The following is a 26,218-nucleotide window of genomic DNA, read 5'->3' on the forward strand; positions in this document are numbered from 1 at the left end:
TTGACTGGTACTTGCTTTTTTTTGATTCCAGAAATGATTTGCGTGCATATTATTTCTCAAGCTGAGGAGAAAAAAAAAAGTAAAAAAATATTGCTATTTAGATGAAAATACAGGAACATGAAAATGTATTGGGGCAGTAGTTTTCACCCAGTTTATTTTCACTTTTATGTTGGTGTATGCTTTTTGAAAGAAGCATGGATGACTCCTGGAAACTTCTTATATGTGGTGCCCTGCATAATAAATGTGAATTTGCTTTTCTTAGCTGTCTTCCATAACTGTTCAGAAATAACCCTGAGATTCCTCAGGTTAGTAGGTTATAGACTGTAAGGCAGTGTATGGTGCACACTGTACCTTTGTATATTTCACTTCACTGAATTGAAAATTAGGTTTGATATCTACAGATATTGCTGCCACCAATCTAAACAGACCTGTTTTTGTTTGGGGATCAGTATCCACTTTTGAACAGTTACTATTGCTAACGGAGAAATGGAAAAACAGGTCAATAAAGTCCTTGTTGAGATCTAGAAAGTTGTAACTCCTTCTGGAGTTATGAAGAGTTTATTGATGGTATCAGCGTTGCAGGAACTGGTTTGCACTGAGCAGACTATAAGGAAAGAGCAGTACTGTGTAATTGTCTGGCCTGTCTGGCAGACATTCCCTGCCTCTACTCTACAAAATTGCCCACCTGATAATGGAAAAAAGGACAAAATCTTAACATGTAGTTAAAATATTTTCTGTATGTTCTTTAATGCAAATGTCAATCATCTTAACCTTTTTCCTTGCTGTATGCTAATTTTTCTCCTTGCCAATTAGTAAATGTTGGATGTCAAATTAAGTTAAAATTAATGGCAAAGGCAAATGTTGCAGTTATTAGCTCACAAGTGTTTTTAGCTACTAGTACGTAGACATGCATTCCAAGCATTGCAAACAGCTATGGATTACCCATCAAATGATGGTGAAGATTAATGATTGGCCTTTTAGCTCACTAATTTAGAACAATTTCTAGTAATTAATTTTGTATTACCAGCTTTACAGTTGCAAAGGCCTTAAGGAAAATAAAAAATGACTTAAATGTACTTAAGGTTCTCCAAGCTGATAGTTATCTTGTCAGTTGTTGCAGGTTTGCAGATCCTAATGTTTAATACTTTTATATATTATCTCTGTGTACTTGTATTTAATAATCTCAATTTCTATTTAATTTTACATTCTTGATGATACTGCTTTTGTTAATCTTAAGTATTTTCTTACGGGATGTATTGTTTGGCTTCGAACTTGTGTACTTCATAAATGCCGTGGCACAGAACAATAGTGTGGGGGAATTTTTTTCAGTGTCTTCATTGTAGTACCGCTGTATCTTAGTTTCTTGTCAAGCCAAATTACAAATTAATATAGTAAGCAGAACTGTTTAGACATGCTTATTGAAAAGTTGGATTTTGCAAAGCAATGCTTCCTAGATTTGTTTTTTTTTGTACAAAGAAAAACCCAAACTTGACACACAAGTTAGAAAAATCCTGTCGTACAGGTAGTCTGTCTTATTTTGTGTATTGCTATTTTAATTTGAACATTATTTGAAGCACACTGTTTAATCCATTAATTATTAAATGACATGAAATAAATCTTTCTGATGTTTATGGTGGAAGTAGAAATTGCTTTCATTTTTAGGTGGCTTTTTTTTTGTGTGTGATGTGCTCCTGTAGTTCTGTGCTTTCTAATTTTCTTTCAGTGTCACTCTCCTTGCGGTTTCCTGCTTTGTTCTTCAATCAATATAGATTCTCATCAGATTATGCTTGGATTTATTTGCCCAGAAGTTTACATTGCCCATCTGTAAAGATAACAGTTGTCTGTATTGACCTTCTTGCCACATTCTTTTTGGTAGTAGCAATTAACAATCTTGAAGAGCACAGTTTGGTTTTCAGAGTGTTGCAGGAGGTTGCTCTATAATGCCTTCCAAACCACTGTCTGTTCCCTGTTTCAGATGAGACTGTGAAATTTTACTGCGTCCCTCTACCATATGGTGTATTTTCAACTATTGACTTAACATGGGCAAAGAAGACCTGCTGCAAAGTTGTTTGCATCTCTAACATAAACAGTCATTACAATTCATACTTATATCTTGCAACAGACTTTGTTGGAAAAACAAAACTGCTCAGCTTATTGCTTATGATTCACATGTTAACATTCAAAATTAATATGAACACGTATGGTACCACTCTGACTTCAAGCACATGTAGGTTATTAGGAAAAACAAAGCATGCAACAGGAAACTCTCCTGAGAGAGAGTAGCATGGGATGATTTTGATTAATCAGTTGAAAGTGTATGCCAACAGTATTTTCATTTGTTGACTCTCTTTTTGAAGTTGTTGCAATAAAGCTTTTTAGTAATTGTGGAAATAGAGGAATCAACAGAGAGGAGAAGAGCGAAAGCTGGCTGTAGATCAGGTCAAGTTGTCGAGTTTTTTTCTACTCAGTAATGTATTTCACCAAAAGTATCGTCTTTGCCTAATTGTGTTTTTGAACATAAATGTCTAACATTGCTTATTAAGATCTACTTTGGGTTGGTTTTGACATCCTGGCTTTGGTGCAGTTCAGAGGGGATTTGGAAAGAAGTATTTTTGAAATTAAAAACAAGCAAGCAAACCAAATCTAGTTAACAATACTCTGTAATCAAATATTTTGTAGATCATTGTGCCAGGTGGATGAACCTTTAGTTATTTGTAATCATTCATACTTTTTTCTTTGTATATAACAGATATGAAACTAGTATGGAAAGACTTTTTTTCTAAAACAGGACGATTTCCCAGTTCTGTTGCTAGAGACTCTAGTTTCAATTAGTGCAGCTTGAACAAATAACATGCTTCAAATACTGTGTTAGTAAAGTATACTATTCCTACAGTACATTAACACGTGTTTGAAAAAAATAGTCCATTAAAGAACTAACATTGACAACACAACTTGCTAAAAATATTTTCTACCTTTGTTCTCTCTTTGCTCTTCTCTGATTAGTTAACTATAATCTCTAGTACCTTTTCAACCTATGTATTTAGCTTTTGACTAACGCATTTGAGAATTTAAGTAAGACAAGAAAATGTGTATTCATATTTAATAAAATGTACTACTCTGTGTTGTTTAAGGAAAATGTTTATGATGAAGAAAACAGTTTAAAAGAAACAAAACAACATACATCTGCAGTTTATATGGGGGGAAATGTTGAGAACTAAGGTTATAGTTTCTCAGCTCTCTCAGAATAAAGGGGATAAATAGGCATTTCTGTTACAGGAGAAAAATCTAAATCCTAAACAGACAACTATGGATAAACTAAATTTTATGACAGAATAATAAAAACTTCAGTTAAGCAGTGAGAATTTTTTTCGGCACCAAGTTATTTGTTTGTGCAAATGATTATTGTCAGTATGTATACAGAGTTTTTCTACCTGGATTTTTTTCTATACATAAAAATATCAGCTCATTTATAGGCTCTCTCACTTTAATCAGGCTTTGTAATTCTTATTATTTTTTTTTTTTTTAAATCAGACAGAGTGAATAGCAGCTTGTTGAGGCAAAATCCTCTCCAGAATTTTAGGTATCATTTAACAGTCCCCAGGATTTTGGCTTTGTTACATGATTCTCTCTGCTCCTACATTGTCAGATGTTTTCTGTTTGTTGTTTTTTTTTTTTTTTTTTTAAATGTAAACTCCTTAGAAAAGATTATTTTTTCTTTGCCAATTGTTGAGAATGGTTAAGGTACTACAATGATGTGAAAGTTCAGCCATGATAACTGCCCCTGTTACTTATTACAAAGCATCCCATCTTAAAAAATGTTGAGATTATCAGCTAACTCAAATTTGGTAATTCTCTGGATGTTATATTGTTGCATTTTTATTTGCATTCTATACAATTAAATGAATGCAAGTAGCAGGGATAATTCAAAGTACAGATGACTGTTATTATCAAAGGAAATAATACGAGTGTTAATTACAAATATTAAACTTGAAACGTTTTAACTTCTACCAGAAATAGTCTCTAAAACTGAGTAAACATTTTAGTTCCTGTCCTTGGATTCATTCTAGGATTTTTTCCTTAAGGTACTACTTTTTTTTAAAGCCAAGAATATCAGATATCCTTAAGAAATACTTGCTGTTGATTGAAGTGATATATGCAATACGAAAATTATTTTTAACCTTGTATTTAACATTATCATGAGAACAGCATCCAATATAAATTCGTGGTATGACTCCATGATTTGAACCATGATTTGGAGTTTTTCAGAGTAAATGGTCATCGGTATGTAATTTTTAATGTACTTTCAACTGTGTTCTTTTAGGTAACATTTGAAATGCACAAAGAGAGTCTTTCTCAAATGTACAGGGAATACCAAGAAAAAGGAGGTGAAGAGAGTGGAATAGGTCCTTCTGCTCCAATAAGAACAATTTCTGGAGTTAGCAAAGGAGCGGAAATTGCGAGAAAGCAACAGTGTTTGGAGATAAAAGAAGCTGCTGCTGCTGCGGCTCCTTCCTTCCAGGATGATATGGAGTCCACTACTGAACAAAATGAGTCTGATGGTGACCTGCAAACACATTCAGTGTCTGAACAGACAAAGGAGGAAGACAGGGAGACTAAACAGGATTTAAAAGCAATGCCTAGTTCAGAATTTTCTCCAGAGCCAGAAGCAATAAACCCCAGTGTTTCAGAAATTAGTAGTGGACTAGCTGAAGCAATTGAAGATTCTCTGAGCAAACCTCAGGAGCTTATGGAAGAAACAGTAGCTGCTTCATTGGTAATAGAAACTACTTCGGAAGGAGAAACTCCTGCAAGTCCAGAAGGAGTGGAAAAATCAACAGTAGAGATGGAGGATGAGGATGACTTCGTTGATTTGAAAGAGGAAAGCACTGTGCCTTTACCTTCAGAAGAATTTGCAGAAACAGACAAAAAGCATAGCTCCAATGAAAATCAAGTGGCAAAGCAGGAAGAAGTGATAGAGAAGCAATCTGAATCTGTGCTTTTAAAATCTGAGGATAATGTTGGCATGAATGGGAAAAAACAAGAACTGGCATTATCAGAAACCGCAAATTCTGCAGTTCAGGAAGTAGTGACTCAACTGGATTCAGAAGGGAAAAAGAAACTGGAAGAAAAGACTGTTTCTAGTGAAAAAACAGCTGAAAATGCAAATGCACATGTAGCAGAGCCTGCTGGAGCATCTGAAAAAAGAATTGCTAAGCTTGATGTTTCTAGTGTTGCATCAGATACAGAAAGACTGGAACTGAAAGCCAGCACATGTCTAGAAGCACCTCTGCCCACCAGGTCTATACCTGAGGTAACTTCTACCTGTCTTTTGTATGCCTAGCTTAAAAAAAAAAAAAGGAGGTGGACTTTTTGTGAGGTTATCTAAAGAACACTTTGGACCCTTGATTAAAACAGCTGTAATTCTTACTAATTTGTGTACTGTGAAGTTTCTAAACTTCTATTCTTTGTCTAGCCACTTATGGATGTTGATGGAGTATTTGGCTAGCTGTATCCTTCATTTGTGTCACTGCTTCCATTCTTAAGTTTGAAGAATAGAAACATTTAGATATTCTGACACGATTTTATTTAGAATTCTTCTGCTTTTTTACTCAATCTCTCTTTACCTCTTTTCAGTCTGATCACTTATATGCACAGCTGTTAGAATTATTGAGAAGCAAACAGTACTTGTGTGGGAAAAAAAAACACACTAAAGTTCTGTGATATCCTGATGGAACTTGTGAAAATATTTTTTACTCTGGCTTCTCTGCAGGCACACAAAATACATATTTTTGAAACTAAAATTGGACGTGGTTATCACTCTGTCGTGTCAGCCTATGTTTTCATGCAAGTGCAAGTTAAACCTGGGCTTCTGTTGTCTACTGCTGTGGTTTTCGTAGTTTTCACTGCTTTTCATGGTTGAATGGTCATGTATCTGAGCACTTCCCTTCTGCAGAGATACCTGCTAATGGATGCTCTTCATTCTGCACCATTCTTCCTTAAAGGAGGAAAAGCACTGTCTACAGCAACCTGTACTCCCCCTGTGGTAAGGTTGAGTTGCTGCTTGTGTATGCCTAGACTGACAGGTGTGGTAGTGCAGCTGTAGACTAGTATTTGTGTAATAGTTTTAACTTTATTTGTAACTGTGCAAAGTCTAAACGTGCAGTATCCAAACTCTTAAGTCTGTGAAATGCCATTCATTGTATGCCGTAGAAGACAATAACCAGGGTGTGGGAATTTTTTTTGTCTACAAATTGTGTATTCAGAGCTCAAGACAGCAAGATTCTTCAGGACAAGAGCTAGCTGCTACGTCAGATACACAGAGAAGAGACTCTAGGTCAACTGTGTTCCGCATTCCTGAGTTTAAGTGGTCACTGATGCATCAGCGCTTGCTCACAGACTTACTCTTTTCCATTGAAACAGATATACAGATGTGGAGAAGGTAAATTTATGTGCTTTCCATGGAATGATCTAGACAGGCATTTCAACAATAGTTAACCTGAGATTTTGTTGAAACTGCATCAGGGTCACTCTTTGACTTTGAAGTCTGTACATCTGGTATTTTAGTCATTATTCAATAACCTTATTTCTTTTGTGGCCTATACCCAAATATTCTTAGATTTTGTGTAAAGACTTTTTACAAACCTAAATGTGTATTGGTGCAGACCCTCAACCTATATTTTGGCTGAACTCCTAGCCACAGTTAAGTCAATGGCAGTCCTGATGATTTCAATTGGACCACGATTTCCATGTTCTTGATAAATGTGAATCATCTTTTACACATATCTAAGTATGGACTAAAAAAAAACTATCCCAAATACTATTTACTACTTCCATATTTACACAGATCATGTTGCTGCTTTATTAGGGTTCTGTGAACGGAAGTATTCTAGTTATATACATTTAAAAATGAATTTGTAATTGGTCTGGAATGTAATTATCAGGATAGTTTTAGTAAAAAACGGAAACTTTGAAACCAGTAATAATTCTGCATTTTTAAGCTAAGATTTACTAACTTAAATAAAATTATGTCTATTATCAGCTTTTAGTACTGAATGTCAAATTTAAATTGAACTGTATAACTGAACTGACATAATGGAAATGAAAGTAGAAATGAATAAATAGTTTTTAAGTGATTGAAATACAATTTGAACTGTGGTGGATTTTTGTTTGACTGTCACTTTTAAGTTGTGAGTAAATTAACTGCTCAGGATATCCTCAGATATAACTAAATACATTTTTAGTTTAGGTTCTGTTTTGAAAATGTTTCCTTTTTTAAACTGGATTTGTGTTTTGTTGATTTTAACTTCTTTGTGTTAATATTTAATAATAAATCTTTTTTCCAAAGATTTAAGTTAAAATCTAGTTTGTACCTCCAGGAAGCTATTGTATTGACGGATACAGTGTCTTTCACTATAGCAGATAATCATAGAACCAGCCTATAATGCATCTTTATCCAAATAATATTTAAGCATGCATCTCGGTGTTTTTAGCAAGCTGGAGAAGTTTAAGACCAGAAAGGAAAGGTTTTTATAGGTTTAGATTAAGGTACAGCAGTTGAATCTTCTGGTGATATTTGCTGCCCCATTGCTATTTTATTTTATTTATTTATTTTTTAAACAAAGATGTTAAAATACCACAAATAAAGCTGTATTCTGCAAGTATTTTTGTGAAACCTGCTTCTTTGTTTTGGACAGCCATTCTACAAAAACTGTGATGGACTTTGTGAATAGCAGTGACAATGTCATATTTGTACACAACACAATTCACCTCATCTCTCAAGTGATGGACAACATGATCATGGCTTGTGGTGGTATATTGCCATTGCTGTCTGCTGCTACATCTGCTACTGTAAGAAATTTCATTTTTATTTTGAATTTTCTCTTGTGGGTATACACCTTTCTTTATGTAGTATATTAACTACTATATCTGTCCTTTTGGGAAACAGGAATATGAAGGGGGTGTTTCCACAAACATCTTTCCTTCCTTTGCTATTTCCACGCTTTCTCTAAGATAAATTGGGTGTCTGTCCTCGTCGCCTGACGAGATAAAAAGAAGTCGCTTAGCTTCATTGTCCTACAGTGGTCTGGAATAAGATTAAATCTCAATACTAGTGATTGTTTCTAGATATGATGAATTACTACTTTTGAATTTGACTGAAAACAGACTTCCAACATACATTTTTCTTAATTTGATATGTACAAATTATCATCTTTGTAAAGAAGTAAATATTGCTTGCAATTTTTCCTTTGTGTAGCATGAATTGGAGAATATTGAGCCGACTCAAGGACTTTCAGTAGAAGCGTCTTTAACATTTCTCCAGAGATTAATCAACCTTGTGGATGTGCTAATTTTTGCAAGCTCTCTTGGTTTCACTGAAATTGAATCTGAGAAAAATATGTCATCTGGAGGAGTTCTGCGACAATGTCTTCGTCTAGGTAAGTAAATAAAACCACTTAATAAGCACAGGAGCTTGCTATTATGAAATAGTAGCTACTGACAGCTTGTTTTTTTATTTTTTTTAAGTCAAGACTAAATTTAGTCTAAGATGCCTTGGGATCTCTTACTATTTTACTATTACTCTACTCTACAATGCATATGCATGTTTTTTTTCCTCTTTAAGAAGTTTAAATAAAACAAATGATTAAAGTAAGTTTGGTAGCCTGACTGTTGTGGATGTATGTTTTCATTTTACCCATGAAAATATTTTTTTCCAAAGTTCCCTAAATAATCAAGACTGATAATACAGCAGCATTAAGAAAAAAAGTAATCTTGTACCATGTATAAAAGCGTGAACATTCACAGGTTTACCTTAGAGAAGAGGTTTAAATCTTGTGTTCAGTAGGTGAAGGAATAGTGAAAAATAGAGATGTAAACTTCTAAAGGATTCAAACTGATTAGTAGCTGTATCCAGAATTATAGTATGTTTGTATCAAATTGGATTGAATGAAAGTGATCATTACTTAAAAATAAAATAATAATAGTAATAAAATCATTATCTGCATCCAGTTAGTTAATACAGGAGAAGAGTATTCATGCCAGTTGCATGCTGTAAGATTTCTTTGCAATGAAAAGTTTAATTTGCATGAGTGCCAGAGCAGCTCAGAGCAACAACAGTAACTAGCCTTCCTCTCCCTTTCTAGGCAATTAAAACTTTGTGCAGGTAGAACAAGATTTATGGGATGCAAACAGGTATAGAGGTGGGGTAGTTCTTTTTTCCTTTGAAAATAATATTAGAAGACAAAACAGGTACAATTTGAAACTTAAAAAAAAAAAAAAAAAAGTCATGTAACGTAAGAATGTTTAGTCCAAGAGTATTGTGAAGCAACTATTGACATGTTTCACTAGTGTATCGCTTCTTTCTTCGTTGCTAGTCTGTGAAATTTAGCTTCTTCACCTTTCCCAGCTCATGAGATTGAATGCATGGTAAAATTTCAGTGAGGGATGAAAAAAGGATGTAATAATGCTAACTTACTAACTTTGAAGTATTCATTACATATAACTTATGTGTTGTAATAGTTAAGTATTAATTATTAATGTATTTTGAGCATTGTTTTGCAACTATTTAAAACTTCTGGAAGCAAAATATTTTTACTGATGTGCTTAAACTTTAATATGCCTGTTTATTACTTAAGCTATATACATCTCTGTAAGGGATATAGAGAATACTATTTCCCAGGGTAATTCTTAACATTTCTTTTCCCTTCAAGTATGTGCAGTAGCAGTAAGAAATTGCTTGGAGTGTCAACAGCATGCACAGGTGAAGCCTATTGGAGACCTTGCAAAGAACCAAAAAACAATACAGGGCTTTATAGGAACAGGAAAATCCACAGCAAAGGTAAGTATGAGAGCACATTCCAGAACACAAAAGTTAATAATCATTACTGTGTGCAAAGGGATAGGTTTTTAAATTTGTAACTGTACCACTGGTACTTTAATAGAGCTGAAGAACATAAACACTGGAAATCCTGAATTAACTTTTCCAAGGTAGAAATTTAACATGTACATATTTAAACTTGCACGGTGAAATAATTTTGTCACAAGAAATTCAGATTTTTGTTTTTCCTTAAAATACAAAATACATATGTGACTTTTGTGCTTCCAGTTTTGATAATATGATGTACAGTGGGGAATTGTACATGCTTGATTATTCATAGAATGTTTTTAAAAACAGATTTTGAAACAATTGCTTTTTTTTTGAATAGAGTCCAGTGGACATTGTGACTGGTGGAATTTCTCCAATACGAGACCATGACAGACTTCTGCAGGACATGGATATTAATCGACTTCGAGCAGTAGTTTTCAGAGATATAGTGAGTTACAAATTATGTTATACCTAGACTTCTATTTGCTATATGCTTGCTGTGTTAACGCAGTTGTCTAAACTTGAACTGACTCTCTGGAATTCTGCCTATAGCTTTCAAGACTCTTGCATGTTAAATATGTTGTTTCTAGTACAAATATATTCTTTAACATGCTGTACATAGACAAATTGTTTATATATACTATATATCAGGAAGATGTTTACATATACTTTTTGATGAGTATCTTTCTAGCTAGTTATGACTTAGAGGCCATCTGTAATTCCTTTATGTCCCCTCAGAGGAACCAATTTGTGTGTATGTGCTGTATATATGCATACGCTTTTTCGGCTTGAATTGACTAAAAATAACTTTGCTGTATGTCAGCAACTTTATAGCTGATATTGAGGAAATTGAGATTGATTGCTTAAAAAAACCCTCTGTAAGCAAATACAGTAGCTACAATGGCTCTGAGTCATCGGCCACAAGCTGGTATGCTAGAACTTACTTTACAATATTTAGAGTATTTAGCAAGTATAATGAATGACCCAATGGCTTTTGTGCTGTCCAGAATAGTTTGGATAGAACTATTGGTTTTCACATTTACAGGAATTACTGATTGAAACAAGCTTCATTCAGCCCCTACCAGTATCAGTGTGCAAAAGAGTAATGGGTAGTTAATCTTCTGTACTGGTGGCAACTAAAATAATCCTAACAATGCGATTTTCAAAATCGAGCACATTTTATATTCTCACTTTTTAGTTTTAAAAAACAATATACACATATGGAGTTTGCTTTTTATGGTATATCTAAGCCACTGGATTTTCTGTTTCACAAGTATATGTAGAATAATACAATAACTCTGCTTTTTGGCTACTGTGTTGAGCTGTAGAGAAAAAGTAGACAATAAAAGATCTCTTCTGGAGTACCTTTTATCTGAGCTGTTTATATTGATGTCTAAATGTTTTATGTTTCATTTGTGTGCGGTTTTTTAAATGGCATTCAGTGCACAGAATTGTGATTGGTATGATTTGAACACGTATAGGAGGAACCCACGTGGATTCCACTTAACCATCAGTAGTATAACTATATGAACTTTATTTCAAGGAATTCTATAAAAATAGCAGAAAAAAATAAGGAGTAGTGCTGCTTAACTGGACCACAATTTTATTAAATACAATTGAAAACTGTCCTACAAAAACTAACTAGGAAGAAAATTCTATTTAATCCTTACCAATCTGGGGGGCTGCACTCTGATCATGATAAAATGAGCTTTACAGTTTGAGAAGTTCAAGAAAGTAAGTTAGAGAAAAGAAAAAAATGAATGCCTCCTGAGTACTTAAGTACATGAGAGGAAAACCGACCCCCCCCCCCCCCCTCCTGCCAATTGGTCTGTGGTAACCGAAATTACTCAGTTCTCCTGTGATTCCAATGTGTACAAAGACGTTTTTTCCTGTGGTAGGTTTTATTTTCTGACCAAAGGGTGAAGGGGATAGTCTTAGGCTAAATCGTTATGTCTGTTCACAGCTGTCCGCGTAGGCCTTTCCTGTCTTTCACTAGGAGTGACTGAGTACCCTGAAGAGGCACTTGGCATAATTCATGTTAAAATGTTGTGAAGAGATTAAAAAAAAAAAAAATACCTTGAAAACATTATACCAGTAATGCCAATGCATATTTGCCTTGTTTGTTTAAATTTCATGTATTACAGTACATCCATCTTGACAATCTGAGGATGAAATAAAATAACTTGGATTCTGGAATTTATTCCACTTTCTTCACTGATATGTAATAATTTATAACTACTTTTTCAGTTTTCTTGAGTACACTTGCCTGGTACTATTTCAGCAAAGGTTAATATCTTGGCAAATGAGTAATCATGCAGTAGAGAAAACACATGTAAATAAAGGGGACCTAGTCCCTGCGCTAACTGGAAGCATGTAGTCAAAGCACATAACCTTAGTCAACGTTGTCATATATGAAAAATGAAGGGATTAGTGCCCCTTGAATACAATTGCTGTATTCTCCAGCTTTATGGGTGAGGCAAATTGTGACTAGAGAATATTGTTCTTCCGTTGTTGACATATCAGCTTACTTTCAGTCTGTTTATGGTAGCGCTGGGCATACTTTACAGAAAAATAAGCATGTTGCTGAAATTGTAATAGAAAATCTGTGTGTGTGTCCTTTTCTACAGGAGGATAGTAAACAGGCTCAATTCTTGGCTTTGGCTGTTGTATATTTCATTTCTGTGCTCATGGTTTCAAAATACAGAGATATTCTGGAACCCCAGAATGAAAGAAGACCACCAAACCATAGCCAGTCATTCAAGGAATCAGAGAATGAAAATAATGGAACTCCTGCTGCAGGTGAACTGTTCGTTATTTGGCTAAATATAGTAATGTGGCTTATGCATCTTAAATTTCTGTAGAAGGCCACTTCAGATTGTACAGAAATATATGCTTTTTAACCACTTAAATAAATAACATGAAAGTATCCCATTTCCCTCTTTCTCATCTGAGAAGAACCTAATAAATAAATAGAGGTGTTAAATCTCAGTGAAGTAGCTAAGTATTCATGAATGCTTGTTGCAGAAAAATTGCTATCTTGCTTAGGGTCAAGCATGCATAAGCGTAGACTGCCAATTTTTTGTTTCCACGGTAAGACTGTATTTTACTTACTGCTACTCTTCTTTAGGGCAATCAATTCATTTTCATTCTTTGAGTCAATATTTTCTGTTTCTTTTGTCTCAAATTTTGGATGTTGAGACTTTTTATGCTTCTTAGAAATTGGAAGAATTTTCTTCTGTTCCAAGTTTGATATTAAATACTTAAATACTAAATCTCTAAGCAGGCAAGAGGAAATAGTTATAGCTGTGTCATTTCCTTTGTCACCTATTAGTGTTACTTTTTTAGGAGCATTGTGGTGAATACAGTTGTGTTAATAATGCACTTTTCAAATTTGTTCTCTGTCTTTGGTATGAACAGATGTGGAAAACCCATCTGCTGCTCTCAGTGCTTCAACTTCAGCCTCCACTGAAGTTTCAGAAAGTACAGCATCTTTACGAAGAAGGGACTCTGGTCTTGGGGAGGAACCAACTTCAGGGCAAACAAACAGTTCAGGCGGTGGTGTTGAAGCAGGACTTCTGAATGTCAGTGCAGGTCCAGATGCTATCAGTGAAGTACTTAGCACTCTCTCATTAGAAGTAAATAAGTCTCAGGAGGGCAGAAATGAGACAGAAACTGAAGATAGTAAGCCTGCAACTTCTGTGCCAGCTGCAAAAAATGTTAATGTGAAAGATATCCTGAGAAGCTTGGTAAACACACCAGCTGATGGGACTGCAGTGGATCCTGCTCTTCTGCCACCAGCCTTCCTTGGAGTACTTGGTGAAGGAGGTGCTGAGCATCATGTACAATTCCATTCCTTTGACAGGTAATGTAACTTCTAAAATATTTGGACTATTTCAGTTTGCTTAAGCTATCTGAATGAAAACAAATCACACTTAGTTTCAGCAGATCTCATGTACAGTGTCATCTAGTACTTAATGTAATCAAGATGCTTGATTTTTAAGTAGAACCATTGACTACAAAGCCCACTGACCTCAAATGGGTTCACCATGAAGATACTTTGGTATTCTCTGAAATTCATGGGACGTTTTGTTGTCCTGGAAAATGACTGGTAATTGGGTTATACTTGAATGTCTCAAAGCCATCACTTCTTTTTTTTTTTTTTGAAAGTTGACTCTTCTGTCTCCATGCATGTTACAGCTCAGAAGCAAGTATGGTAAGAGGACTAAGAAATTGCCTAGAAATGATCTCAAGAGTAAAAGAAAAGATTGTGTAGGCTGCTCTTTTGTCTTTCCTGTTTTCCTATTCCTAACAGCAGCACTTTCAGATGTTTTCTGCCTCCTCCTTTATCTTCTGCTCTGCATAGCATTTGTTAACTCTCCTCCCAATTGTCTCCCTCTCCCCATCATCCTCCGTCATGATCATTGTGCTCTGACATTTGAAGTGTCTATGTATTCCAGTGACATACTTAGCAAATCTTGATAGATTAGGTGCATTTATTCAAGCAGATAGCTCTTAGAAATACCAAAGATAGACTGGTGCTTCTTCAGGAGAGTGCTTTACATTAAAAAAAAATAAATAAATCCAAGTGTTCTTTTTTTTTTTTTTTGCTGCACTATCAGGTGTTAACCTCTCTTCATATTAATGGTAACAATGTGAGACAGAGCAGATGAAATATCTGCAAGGTAAAGGCTAATACAACAAATCAATGATATATCAGGATAACTGATGAATAAACTTCTAGTTTAATGCTGTCATGTGCCACTTGAGAAGATACTCAGCTCATTAGCTTCCTGATTACATTTTTTTTCCAGTTTGAATAAAAGAAACCATACTTTTTATGTTTCCTAAATTAGGAATTGGCTCATAATCTAATGAGTGCTGCTGTACTGTGCACATTTATTTCCTGGGTCCTTTAAAACTAACTAAAATGGGTGTTGAATAATTTCAATTATGTGTAGATTAGCATGTGCGTTATCACACACCTATATCTAGTTTCTGTTACTGTGGGCCTGCAAATGAATATTGGCTTAATAATAACTAACAAATGGACTGAGAACAATGGAGGTAATCAGCTAGGTGTCCTTCCACCAGTGCAATACTCCCGTACTCCTTTATGAAAATGCATCTGTGTTCTGCCAAGGGCCTACTTAAAATCTTTCAGGCTTCATTCAATAGATATATCCCTAGCCTCTTAGATTTGCTGTGTTATTGTAATAGCTAGAACCCTTTTTTTCGTTTTGTTTTACTTTAATAAACATCTGCCTTTCTTAATACTCAAATGTACAGTGGATTTAAAATGGGCATTTCTTTTTTCTGTTAGAGTGAAATCCCTCTTTCTTGATCATTTTGGTGCCCTCTACATCACAGTGTCCTTAGCTCATCTTTTCACAAGTGTGACAGGCCATATTGTCTTTTACTGTTACTGACTTTTACCTCTACAGGATTTCCAAAGACAGTAAAGAAAACAAAAAGAACAAAAGAAGGCATCTCAGTATTCTTGCCTCTAGCAAAGCCTTAGTCATATCCAGAAATTCTGCAGTGGATCTGCTGGTGGGAGGGCACCCTTGTTACCAGAGCAGTATTTGATCTCCTGGTTATTCATGGATATCCTTTGGCTCTGATGTGTTTGCAGTCCATGGCTGCTATGCTCAAACTAGCAAACTTAGATGACCAAAGAAAGAAGTGCAGCTCTGCCAGTGGTATGCTACAGCCGTCTAACGTGTCTTCTCAGCTCAGACCTCTGTGTTGCTAAAGGGGAAAGAGATGGTGCTTCTTTTCTGGCTAGGTTACAGGTGGTGTGTGTGCTAGCTTTTGGTCCACTTGCTCTGGTCTCAAAGTAAATAATGTGTTCTGCTCACAGTGCTGAACAGGAGGAAATGTTCTGGGAGCAGTAGGAGGATGAAGGCAGAAGGGGAAAATGGGGAGAATAGAGACACTGAATTAGAACTTGGTCTCTCAGTCCCTGCTGCTTTTAGCACTTCCTTACAAATACCTGTTGTTGCTCTTTAAAACAAGTGGGCAATTGATGTGAAATAGCATGCGATTTTAGTCTGTGACGAGTGTTTGTCCTCAGGAAAGTGTTATGGTTTGTTGTTGAATGATAGAGATATGAACTGTGAAAAACTTGAACTGTGGTATAATTGGATTTGGTGAAGCAAATCACTGAAAAGTTGAATTGCTGCTGTTCTGCCCTTTTACCTCTCCAGTCTGTCTCCACACTGTCCCAGATAGACTCTTTTCTCCTTTTCCCATCTCCAAAGTGCCAGCCGTTTTAAACTGCAACTCTAAACACTGCTTAACCTTGAGACAAGAACAATCTGATGTTTACTCTATCAGATACTGAAAGGAAAGTAGTTTGGTGAAGGAATACATACAGGCATGTGAAAGGAGTGCTTGGAATTGTGATTGTGGTGCGTAGACTGAAGCAGTAAGGCAGCAGCACGCTTGTGAATGGGAGAGCAGACGGCAAGCAGTTTTGTAGAGGCTTATGTAGCTCCACTGACTGCTCCACACCAGTGTGAGGGTATAACTTTTGACTTTGTGTTTAATGGGAGAGGCTAAATATGTGAGGAGAAGGTCATGAACTAGTATAAAATATTTTGTCCATCAGCATTTGCATGTGACCTTGTTAAGTCAGTGGTTCTTTGTTTCTCAGTGGCTTACTATTTCATTTCATTCCCTTTATGGGCCTGTCAGGTAGACAAAAGTGTACTTAATGATGTAGAAGTCTTATTCCTAGACAATTATAATCTGGTAGTGACATACACAATCTTGCATCTCTGGTAAATATGTTGATTTGTGACGAGGCATGTTGCTAGCTAGTAAATCAGTTAATCAAAAAGATAGAGTAAGTGCATATATGAAATATTTATATTTAAAATGATATATAGAGAAAAGTTCCATGACCACTTCAAAGTGCCTATATCTTTAGGTAGTGTGACTCTGCTTAAAATACAAGTTTATGCTCTGAAATGACAGCACAGTGTTTAGTGACAATAGCATGAAGGAGTTGTACCAGCAAAAGAAAAACCTTTTACAGGAGGTTGTAAAAGAGTTGAAAATAATAGTTTTCATCTTTCGGATATGCGAAAATACTAAGGGTATGTAGGGAAAGTTTGGAAAAAAAAGCTTTAGGATGCTCTCTAACTTTCTGCGATGACTTAAATATAATCTGTTGTCTGATAGCAAACAAAGTCTGTGAGCTACTGTTTAACTTGTTTTTCTTTAAAAAAAAAAAAACAAAACAAAACAAAAAATTGCTTTGGTAAAAGTTGTTCCCATGTAGCAGTTTACCAGTGGGGTATCTCTGGGAATTTCAAAGCATCTCTCTGATCCTGCATTTATCTCAGGAATGCTGTGTCAGAAATCAAAACTCTCCTCATATCTTAAGGATTATCAACTTCCCAGCTATAGCTGGAGAGTATACAGTAACAGCTATGTGAGTGAAACCTAACTGAAAGGCTGCCAGGTTGCAAGCCTTTGCAAACAACTAGGTGTGTGTGTTCATTCCCATGCCAAAAATCCCCCCCTTATCTTATGTGAAGATACAATCTTGTGATTAGTGGGTGCCAAGGGTTTATCGTGATGAAGTTCAAGACTCGCATTGGCTTTTTCCCAGCATCCCCAGGGACATGAATTAATGTTCCAATTTCAGTGGGTCCTACAACAGTTTTCTTACTTGGCTATAATCCTGTAGGAAAAAGGGGGGACTAATGCAAGCAAATTTAAATAAAATAGCAATAAAAATAACCGAAGCTAGGATTTAAAAAAAAAAAACCAAAAACCAAAAAACTAAAAAAACAGAAATTTCTTGTCAGTTAGTCTAATAAAAACCATAACCTATAGCTTGCCATTTTTATGGTGCAATGTAAAATAAAAACATGGTCTCTCCTGGCTTCTATTGCTCTTTGTGGAACCACTCAATAATCATGTCATTATAGGAAGCCGATGCTGAGGGTTCTAAGGAATATAGGCTCTTAAATCATGCTAAATCTGCGGCTAAGCTGTAACTTACAGAATAGGTATGTTAATAAGCCTGTTTATCTTTTTTGGAACATTTGTCTGTGAGCTGCTTAGCTTGGCTCCGTCAGCATTTGTGTTAGTCATTCAGTGGTATGCCTGTGCCTTTGTAATGGTTAATTGGGGTATTACGGTTAAATATAAAATTTGTCTTTATATGGAATTAATACATGTTAGACATCAGTGATTTGGGCTTCAAGTATAGCAAGAATGAAGTTGTTGTTTATAAGATTGAGTCTACCAGGCACAGGTGGGGACAGAATATGAGAATGGGGAATCTGTAGATCGAGGTGCAGGCAATTATGCTGTGATGAGAAGCTCAGCTACTTTGGCACCCCAAAAATCGGCATTCTGCAGGAGCTGAAGAGGCAACCATTTGAAGTCTTCTCTCTGCCAAGCTGATTTTAAAGCTTCCTCCCAAAATGATTGTATTCTTTTTATCATCTTTTCTTTTCCCTCTTCCCTCCTTCCCCCTCCTGTGATCTCTCATGGTTTTGAGACTCTGTTATTCTTCCTTTCTCCTTGGGTATTCCAAGGGAGACATAAGAGAATGGGTATTATCTACAGAGAGCAGAGCCTATAGAATGACACTGACATGGCAGGCTGCTTTCCTGGCTCACAAAGTAGAGGTAAAAATAAGTCTCTGATCCTCTAGTGGTCTTTTGCTCATCGCTTAAGAGCCCCTGCAGTGGTCATCGTTCTGGTAGCCTGGAACAAGACTAACTTCTTTTGGTTTTGAATGAAAACCATTATCCCTTAGGGAAACAGACAAACTGTCACCTGTATTGGTGTTCAGTGCTAAAAAATGGAATGCTGAGATTTAAATCCATACAAATTCCTATATGTCAAGAGGAATTAGAGCTCATGTAAGTATTTTTAAATAATAGTGAGGTCATCAGTTTGGCCTGGCCCACGTTGTATGAGGAATATTTGTCTCAGTCCCAAGGAAAATCTGTAACTTAGAATATATTTAAGATTAATGGCAGACTTGCAAACTTCCAAAGAAAAAATATTTAGCAAAAATGTGCTCAAAATTTAGGAGATATTTATAGTTATTTTGTATTTTTATGTTGAAACAAAAATCAGCGATCTTGAAAACAAGAAAGCTTTCAATAAGTAAATCCTTATAGAATTTGGCAGAATAGATCATTATTGTGTAAGCCTTTGTCTGTGATGGAAGTCAGTGTTCAGCTCAGTGGTCTGTGCTCATTCAGCAGTGAATAATTGTCTGCAACACGAAGGCTTCTTACACTTCAGCATAATTGGGACTAATAACACACTGACCTTCTGGCTAAGATGTATTTATGGTGGCTAGTTCTCACTATGCCTGACCTACGTTTATCAGTTCACGTGCTGTAAATTCCTACTTTAGACCTTAAATTTGATTTTAAATTAAAAAAGGAAAACATCTGATAGTCACATGAATGAGGCAACTAAACTTGCATTTTTACAATAGTGCTGGAGGTCTGCTTGAAAGGCATCTTAAGAATATTTTTGTGCTTTTTTTTCTGGATTATATTATTTCTTATTTATCTGAATGTTATGACAATGGATGTCCTAATTTATAAATGCAACCAGAAAGTCTAGAGTTAACTGAAATGGTTCAATACTTAAAATGTTAAGGAGTAAAGTATATTGATGGTTTTCTTTCATGTGACAACAGTAGCTCTTTATGAAGTTGCTGAATGTTTGTTGTTGTTCTGATGAAATTAACGCGTGATTACAGAAGCTTTACAAACATTATTTTTGTAGACCTGCTGAAACATACTACACCTATTTATGGATATTCTATTCATATATGTAGCAATAGTTAACTTTTAAAGAGTACTTATTAGGTTAGCTACAAAAAAGAAGTCTTCTGTGTACTCTTTGAAAGCAAGCGTCCTATTTGATAGAAATTAATGTGCTTTCAGCTTCTAAGACAGTATTTGATTTATTAAAATGATATATTTATCATATTTTCCACATAGTTTATTTACAATATTTGTGATTTTCCACTATCATATGTTTTTCTGCTAATAACATTGATTTTACTTATATTAGCATTTAAATAATCTTGTAAGAAAATTCTGTTTGAGCAGTTACATTTACACCTAAATATTCAGGAAAAAAAATGTTGGTCAGTCATGTGGTTAAAGATGTACATTACAATAAGTAAATTTTACAACAATTAACGCAGTAAAACAATTAAGTTGCTTCAGTGTTTTAGTTTATTGTTCTTGCAATATTTGAAGCACTTTTGAATCAAGTGATTTTGGCAACTGGCCAGAAGACAGAGGGAAAGTACATTCAGGGCTTGGGATTTCTTTATATAATGTTTTTGGACAATACCTGGCTCTTCTTTTTGCTGTGTGCTTCAAATTGACGCTTTGGAGAGGGAGAGGAAGGGACCTTTTCAAACCTTTGTAGGTTTGAAGGTGAGAAGGTATGCAAAAGATCTTAGATGGCAGAAAGGACTGTTGTGGTTATTCACTGCTGTCTGACACAGTGAATAAAAAAAGTAGCATATCCAATTCCTTTGCTTCAATGCACCTCTCCTTAGGTAGCTGTACAGGATCTGGCAACTTATTGAAAGTGCTCCCTCAGTGCAGCTACACTTAAGCATGCTGAAGGTCAGTAGGAGTTTACCGGAAGGAATGATAATATATAGTGTTGTGTCAGAAATAGCACAGAAAATGGAAAACTGTTATAGTTGGGATTTCCTTTTGTCTCCACCGATTGCCAGGTACAGAGGAGCAGCATTAAGGTAACAGATCCATCTGTACACAAGCTTCCTTACTGCCAGTCCTTACTGACTTGTGCTGTGAGGAGCTTCTCGTAGTAATGCTGTCCCTGGCTAAAACTCCTTGAACCTTCAAGCATGTTCATTCCTGCGTTTTCCTCCAAAAGGAGGAGACATCTAATATCTGAAATCAGAAGAATTTCAGCCAGTTTTGTATGTATAATATATTTAAGATGTAGGTCAGAGCTGGCCTTGAAGTCTTAAAATACCAGCTGCTTCAGAGTTGCTGGGGTTCTTAGTCGAATCCTGCAGTAGGATCAGTAGCATTCATAGACATTCAGAGGACACAGCCATTCTGATTTGATGTTTTGAGAGAATTGTGCTCGACTTCAAGCCCTAGAAACATAAGACTTTCTAACTGTAAAAGAGACCCTAGAAGGTAATTTTATGTCTTCCAGTTTAAAATGAATTACATTAATTATATATATTTTTGGATAGGCGCTACCTGTATGTGCACAGTTGCCATCTGCACGTTGCACCAGAATTTGTCACTAAACATTCCACCATACCACCTTGTATGCAATATAGTTGTGGATGTATTTCCTAGCAGCAAATGGATATTTGTTTCTGTAACTTAGTGGATATGCAAAGAAATGTTTTCGGCTTGTGTTTTGAGACCACGTACAGTCCAAATGAATAGACACGCTTTTGTAACATGTATGTTCAATTTGGGTTAGTATTATTGGTCAATATTTCTTGAATTGGGTACAAGAACCTAAAATCCATAAGGGAGTACACCTGGATTTCAGTGCTACATCGTGGATATTGGGGAAATATCCAGATGTTTACTGTGTGGATGCATCTTCTTTCTACTAAGTAAACTTACATTAATTTCTGAACCCCTTTGAGATATTTGAATGTGCATTACAAAATTGCACTAACAGTTTCCAGACAGCTAATATCACAGAATATTGAGCAAAATATTCCCTTGTTATAGCAGGGTAGTGCAAAATTAATTAGTAATGTGAATGTAATTTAGAAGTCAATCTGAAATTTTTTTTTTTTTTTTTTAGATCGTTGTTTTGGGGAAACTGACATGAACATATCAGCAAAATTTGTGGTTTAGGCACAATATCCTGACTTGGGGCTCAGGTGTTGTTGCTCCTATTTTTTTAGTGTATAGTTAACATTAGCAGTCACCCTTATAATGATGTGACATGTACTACCTCCCAAAATGGCGGCTGCCTACACCTGCCATTAAGAAGGGTTGATTTGGTCAGTAACATGGTCTAGCTTCTGTGACATCATTTGGATGAACAAGGGAGTAAAATAACAATCCATTATTTTTTTTATGCTAGCAAGAATGATTTTAAAAATACTGGACAGAACTTTTTTTGATTGTTATTCTCACACCTGAATTTGGGTCAAGTTTCTGAGTTACTTTATTTAGAAAATGAATATTTTAAAGCTATTAAGGGAATTCTTTCAGTGTGTTGTTATAGTACTGTCAACAAAAGATGTGATTAAATAAATTGAATGTTGAAGACTTTCGGCTTACGGTTAACACCAGGTAATTAAAAGTAAGCGCTGCTGTGGGAGTGCATTATATATCAGCTGTACTCTTTACCTCATTAGCTGGGTTTTTGCATGTTTATGGAGCTAACTTGCAATTAAAAATGCCTTTAACGTATGCTTAACAAGGCCTTTTAGGTATTTGGAATAAAGTACTACAATTTAATTGAAATTGGTATAGCATAAATAGATGTGTTCATAACATACGAGATAAATCTCCATGCCTAACTTGCCACTTTGCATCTTTTCCTCTTGTATAATCTTTAGTGCTGACTATAAGGCCTGAAATTAAACTTACATAAAAAATAGAGATTCTCTCTTCAACTCTGAAAAGCATTTTGATTTATCAATCAAGTTTTCCCTATGTACCAAGTTACACTCAAATTTGTTATTAGCTATATTAATATTTTTATATATTACTATATTAGCTATATTTGGGGGTTGTGTGTGAATGTTAGTAAGTGCATTCTGAGATTGCTGGGTGATTTTTAACTATAGTAGATCCTTCTTTGATTAACATTCAGTTTTGCATTAGAATACCAGAAGGAGTATACTGTCTAGGTAACCCTCACTGTTGATTGTATCTCAGTTTTCATTGTGAATCCTCTGATATCTTCTGTAAGTAGTTGTTTGAAGTTAAAAGAAAATCTTGGGAAGCCAAAATGATAAGTAAAGCCTACTTGCAAGTCACTTATCCTGCTGATCCTGTAATTATATGTTTGTTTCTCAGTGATTTTGAGAAAGTGGATTAGATATCAAACTCCCATTGAAAACTAAACCACAGTGAAGTGTCCTTTATGTTAAGATAGATTGCCAAAGACGATGACAGAAGAAGATAGAGAGGGAACAGTAATTTGGCAGGACATGGAAATGTATGTCCTAGATCACATGTGAACCTTCACATGGTGGTTTTTGTCCACTTTTTGTCTTCTGTAGGAGTGTTGTTGTACCACCGAAGAAATCAACCATTTCCTCTTCTACAGCTGCTACGGGTATTCCTGCACATGCTGTCAGTGTGGTTTCTTCTTTAGATTCAGCCCAAGCCCTAGATCTGTCAGGAGAATCTCCCGGTGAGTAAAAGTTAATTGGATAACAAAACCCCCAGCCCTTCCACGCTTGCTTCCCCTTTCCCCAACATCCCTTTGAACACAAATGAACAAGTTTTTGTTCTATGATCTTCTAATCAAGGTGAGTTTTTCAGTATGTATCCAGGTATTAAAACACTGTAGATGAGAACAACCGTTTTTCAGACATGAAGTCATTAGTTGTTTTCAGTGGTAATACTGATTCAAATACATATATTAGCTGCTTATATACCTGTCTATATGTGAGTCTTGCTTATATTAAGAACATTGATAGTTATTGCTGGTTATATTTTCTTATTGGGTAATGTGTCAATCTGTGAAGATTGTATCTTATACTTTTTTTTTTTTTTTTTTAAAAAACTACTGGAGTGTATGTGGTATAACATGTCCTAAATTATCAGGTCAGACAACAGGGCCTTTGAGACCTTTGTATCCTGCATGCTGCGTTGTCTGTATCTTTGTTATATGCTCTCATATAGCAGCTTGCAGGCCTGCATTTGGTATCTGTGCATCCAACAAAGACTGGTACCAGATACTTTACAGGAAAATAAATGTGACTCTAGGTTAAACTGGACCAATTGTCAGTGACATTACATGGGTTCATAGATATAAGATTTCATTCTTTTGGATGTTTTCTGATCATTTATCATGCAGATTGTTTTATTCTTAGTTTTGATGCTGTAGATACACAGAAGTTAAAAATAAGGAAAAACAAACAAAAAACAACCCCAAACCCTTCTGTTCAAAAAGCAATAAATTACAAAAATAATGGTCTATTTAAAAAACAAAACGAAACTTTTAAAAACTTTTTTTCTTTGGGGGGGGGGGGGGTACTCCTTTTACCTCCTAGCCAAACAAATGTAAATGTCTGATTCCATTAATGCAGTATAATTAGAAAATTTCTTAAACAGATAAAGAAAAACAGGAAAACAGGTATGCTAAATTAACTCACATTTAGTGTAAATGCAACATTCCTTTTTTTGTTACATAAAATATATACTTATTTATAAATTGTAGGGTATGTGTCCAAGGATATATTTGTTAATGCTGAGTAAGACTGGAAATTATATAGAAGTGCTTCCAATAGCTTTAGCCTGAGGTCAGATTCAATGTTGATGCTGAACTAATTGCTTTGGACAGTTTTTTCAGTGGGGACAAAATTGAGTACGTTGTTTATAAGCAAGTGGTCCTTTGAACCCTTAGTCTCTCTGGTTGTTCCATACGAGATAAATGATGTTTAACCTTATATGCTGTGTCAAAGGCATGCTTTTCTACTTAGCCATGCTTAAGTCGGAAGGCTGTGTAGGCTCACATGATTGTTTGTGCCCATGAAGTTTAATGTCAAGTCTTAAAACTGATTTGCATCTTAATCAAGGAAATCTCAATTTATGTCTGATTGTTGGTGTTTCTTTTCAATGTTTGAGCTTCCTGTTTTCCATTTTTATGATCTTACATCCAAATTTCAAAGACTGAGGGAAGAATGTAATCCATTCTCATGTCCTTTTGTGTCTGGAAGATATTTCTTGTCATTTTTAACTGCTCCTTACATTTCTTAGGGAAATCAGAAAGATTTTGTTCCAGCCAAGATAAATGAAATGAAAAGCTATTGAAATCTAATATGTTCTTATTCTTTGCAAAAGGGAGAAGCTATTTAGTCACTGAAATCACAGGGGGATAGCACTATGCTAGTCCAGGAGTAATGTTTGGACTAGGAAAATAAGCTGTCTTAAAATGCTAAAGTGGTTTGGGGAAGATTGACTCTTAGCAGCTAATCTGTTTTTAAAACTATAAAACCTTACCTGCTCTGAAACTGTTGTTTAAAATAATTTCTAGTGCATTAAATTCACATCTGTTTACCCAGGTTAGATATGGGCTTAATTATTACCATTTCTGAAGTCAGTATTTATTTGCTTTTAATTGAAACAAATCAGATAAACACTGATCTTCAGTTTCATTCAATCTTTTAAAGAAGCATAGAATAAGAATAAATGTCCTGGTGCCTGTGGAATGTATCAGAAATCCAGACAATAAACAATACTGATGTAGTTTGTAACTGTGTGGCTTCCAGCATGTCTGGGAGTTTTGGCAAAAAATGGACATCTAATCTGAACCGATATGAATAAAAAGAAACTAATCAGGATTAAAAATATAAGACATGTTTAGACTGGCAATCTAATTAATTAGAAGTAGTAGTGAAAGGGATACATGAAATCATGCCTTAAACCGATTAAAATGTAAGACTGTTTCTTTTTTTCTGCAGTAAAGTAATGGCATGGAAACAAAAAAAAAATGGAGATATGGTGTAGTTTACATTTGTGTGGCTCAGGTGAATAGCACACATTTAAATTTGGAGTATGGTTCCATATAAGGGCTTTAACCTTACTGGAGTAACAGTAAGTGAGCTTCCTATAAAAACAAAATTAAAAGAAATTTCCCAAAGTTCAGATCATGTTTTTCACTCATTTTTGTCTCCTTGCAGTAGACAGTCAATGCTTTGTCCTTATTTTTTTTCTTTTCAGTTAACATTTATTGTAAGTCTGTTTACTTAGTCATTAAGGAAGAAAAAATCTTTTTTTAAAAGCAGCTAAGACTGGGGATATATGTTAGAGAATGTAAGTTGTGAGCTTACACATTTTTATATGAAGGCTATTTAAAACATTGCTACTTTTAAAAATAAATTTTAGCTGCTGTTTCTTATGTCCATATATTTTATAAAGTGTTTAATAAGCATTTGTTTGATATGTTGTAAAAATGACTAAGCAGACAAAACCTTTACATATAATGCTCTATTGTGTAGGTTTGAGTTGCTTTACTACAAAATATAAATGAGAGGAAGATATAGACACTGAAATAAGATTAAACAGCAAATGACAGCGTTTTAGTTGTAATGTTTATATAAGCATAATTTGGGAGAAGCTTTATGCAGTATGTGAGCATCCTCCATCTGCAGGTGTGATA

At 35.2% G+C, this 26,218-nt stretch overlaps 1 protein-coding gene across 3 annotated transcripts in view; it reads left to right on the forward strand.

Annotated features, from left to right (window-relative positions):
* The window catches only part of LRBA (LPS responsive beige-like anchor protein), a 397,026-nt gene that overhangs the window by 71,070 nt on the left and 299,738 nt on the right, over window positions 1-26,218 (forward strand). For 2 of the 3 annotated variants that reach the window (XM_083836331.1, XM_083836332.1), the window contains exons 23-31: window positions 4,322-5,311; window positions 6,264-6,439; window positions 7,695-7,848; window positions 8,255-8,435; window positions 9,708-9,835; window positions 10,203-10,310; window positions 12,490-12,661; window positions 13,280-13,724; window positions 23,112-23,245. In XM_083836331.1, the coding sequence (XP_083692457.1) occupies window positions 4,322-5,311; window positions 6,264-6,439; window positions 7,695-7,848; window positions 8,255-8,435; window positions 9,708-9,835; window positions 10,203-10,310; window positions 12,490-12,661; window positions 13,280-13,724; window positions 23,112-23,245 (2,488 nt within the window). Of the gene's footprint in view, window positions 1-4,321; window positions 5,312-5,953; window positions 6,044-6,263; window positions 6,440-7,694; window positions 7,849-8,254; window positions 8,436-9,707; window positions 9,836-10,202; window positions 10,311-12,489; window positions 12,662-13,279; window positions 13,725-23,111; window positions 23,246-26,218 lie in introns of all 3 variants that reach the window. The other variant, XM_083836333.1, reaches the window with a different exon arrangement.

The sequence above is a fragment of the Anser anser genome (assembly GCF_964211835.1).
Source record: "Anser anser genome assembly, chromosome: 4".
NCBI classification, from domain to species: domain Eukaryota; kingdom Metazoa; phylum Chordata; class Aves; order Anseriformes; family Anatidae; genus Anser; species Anser anser.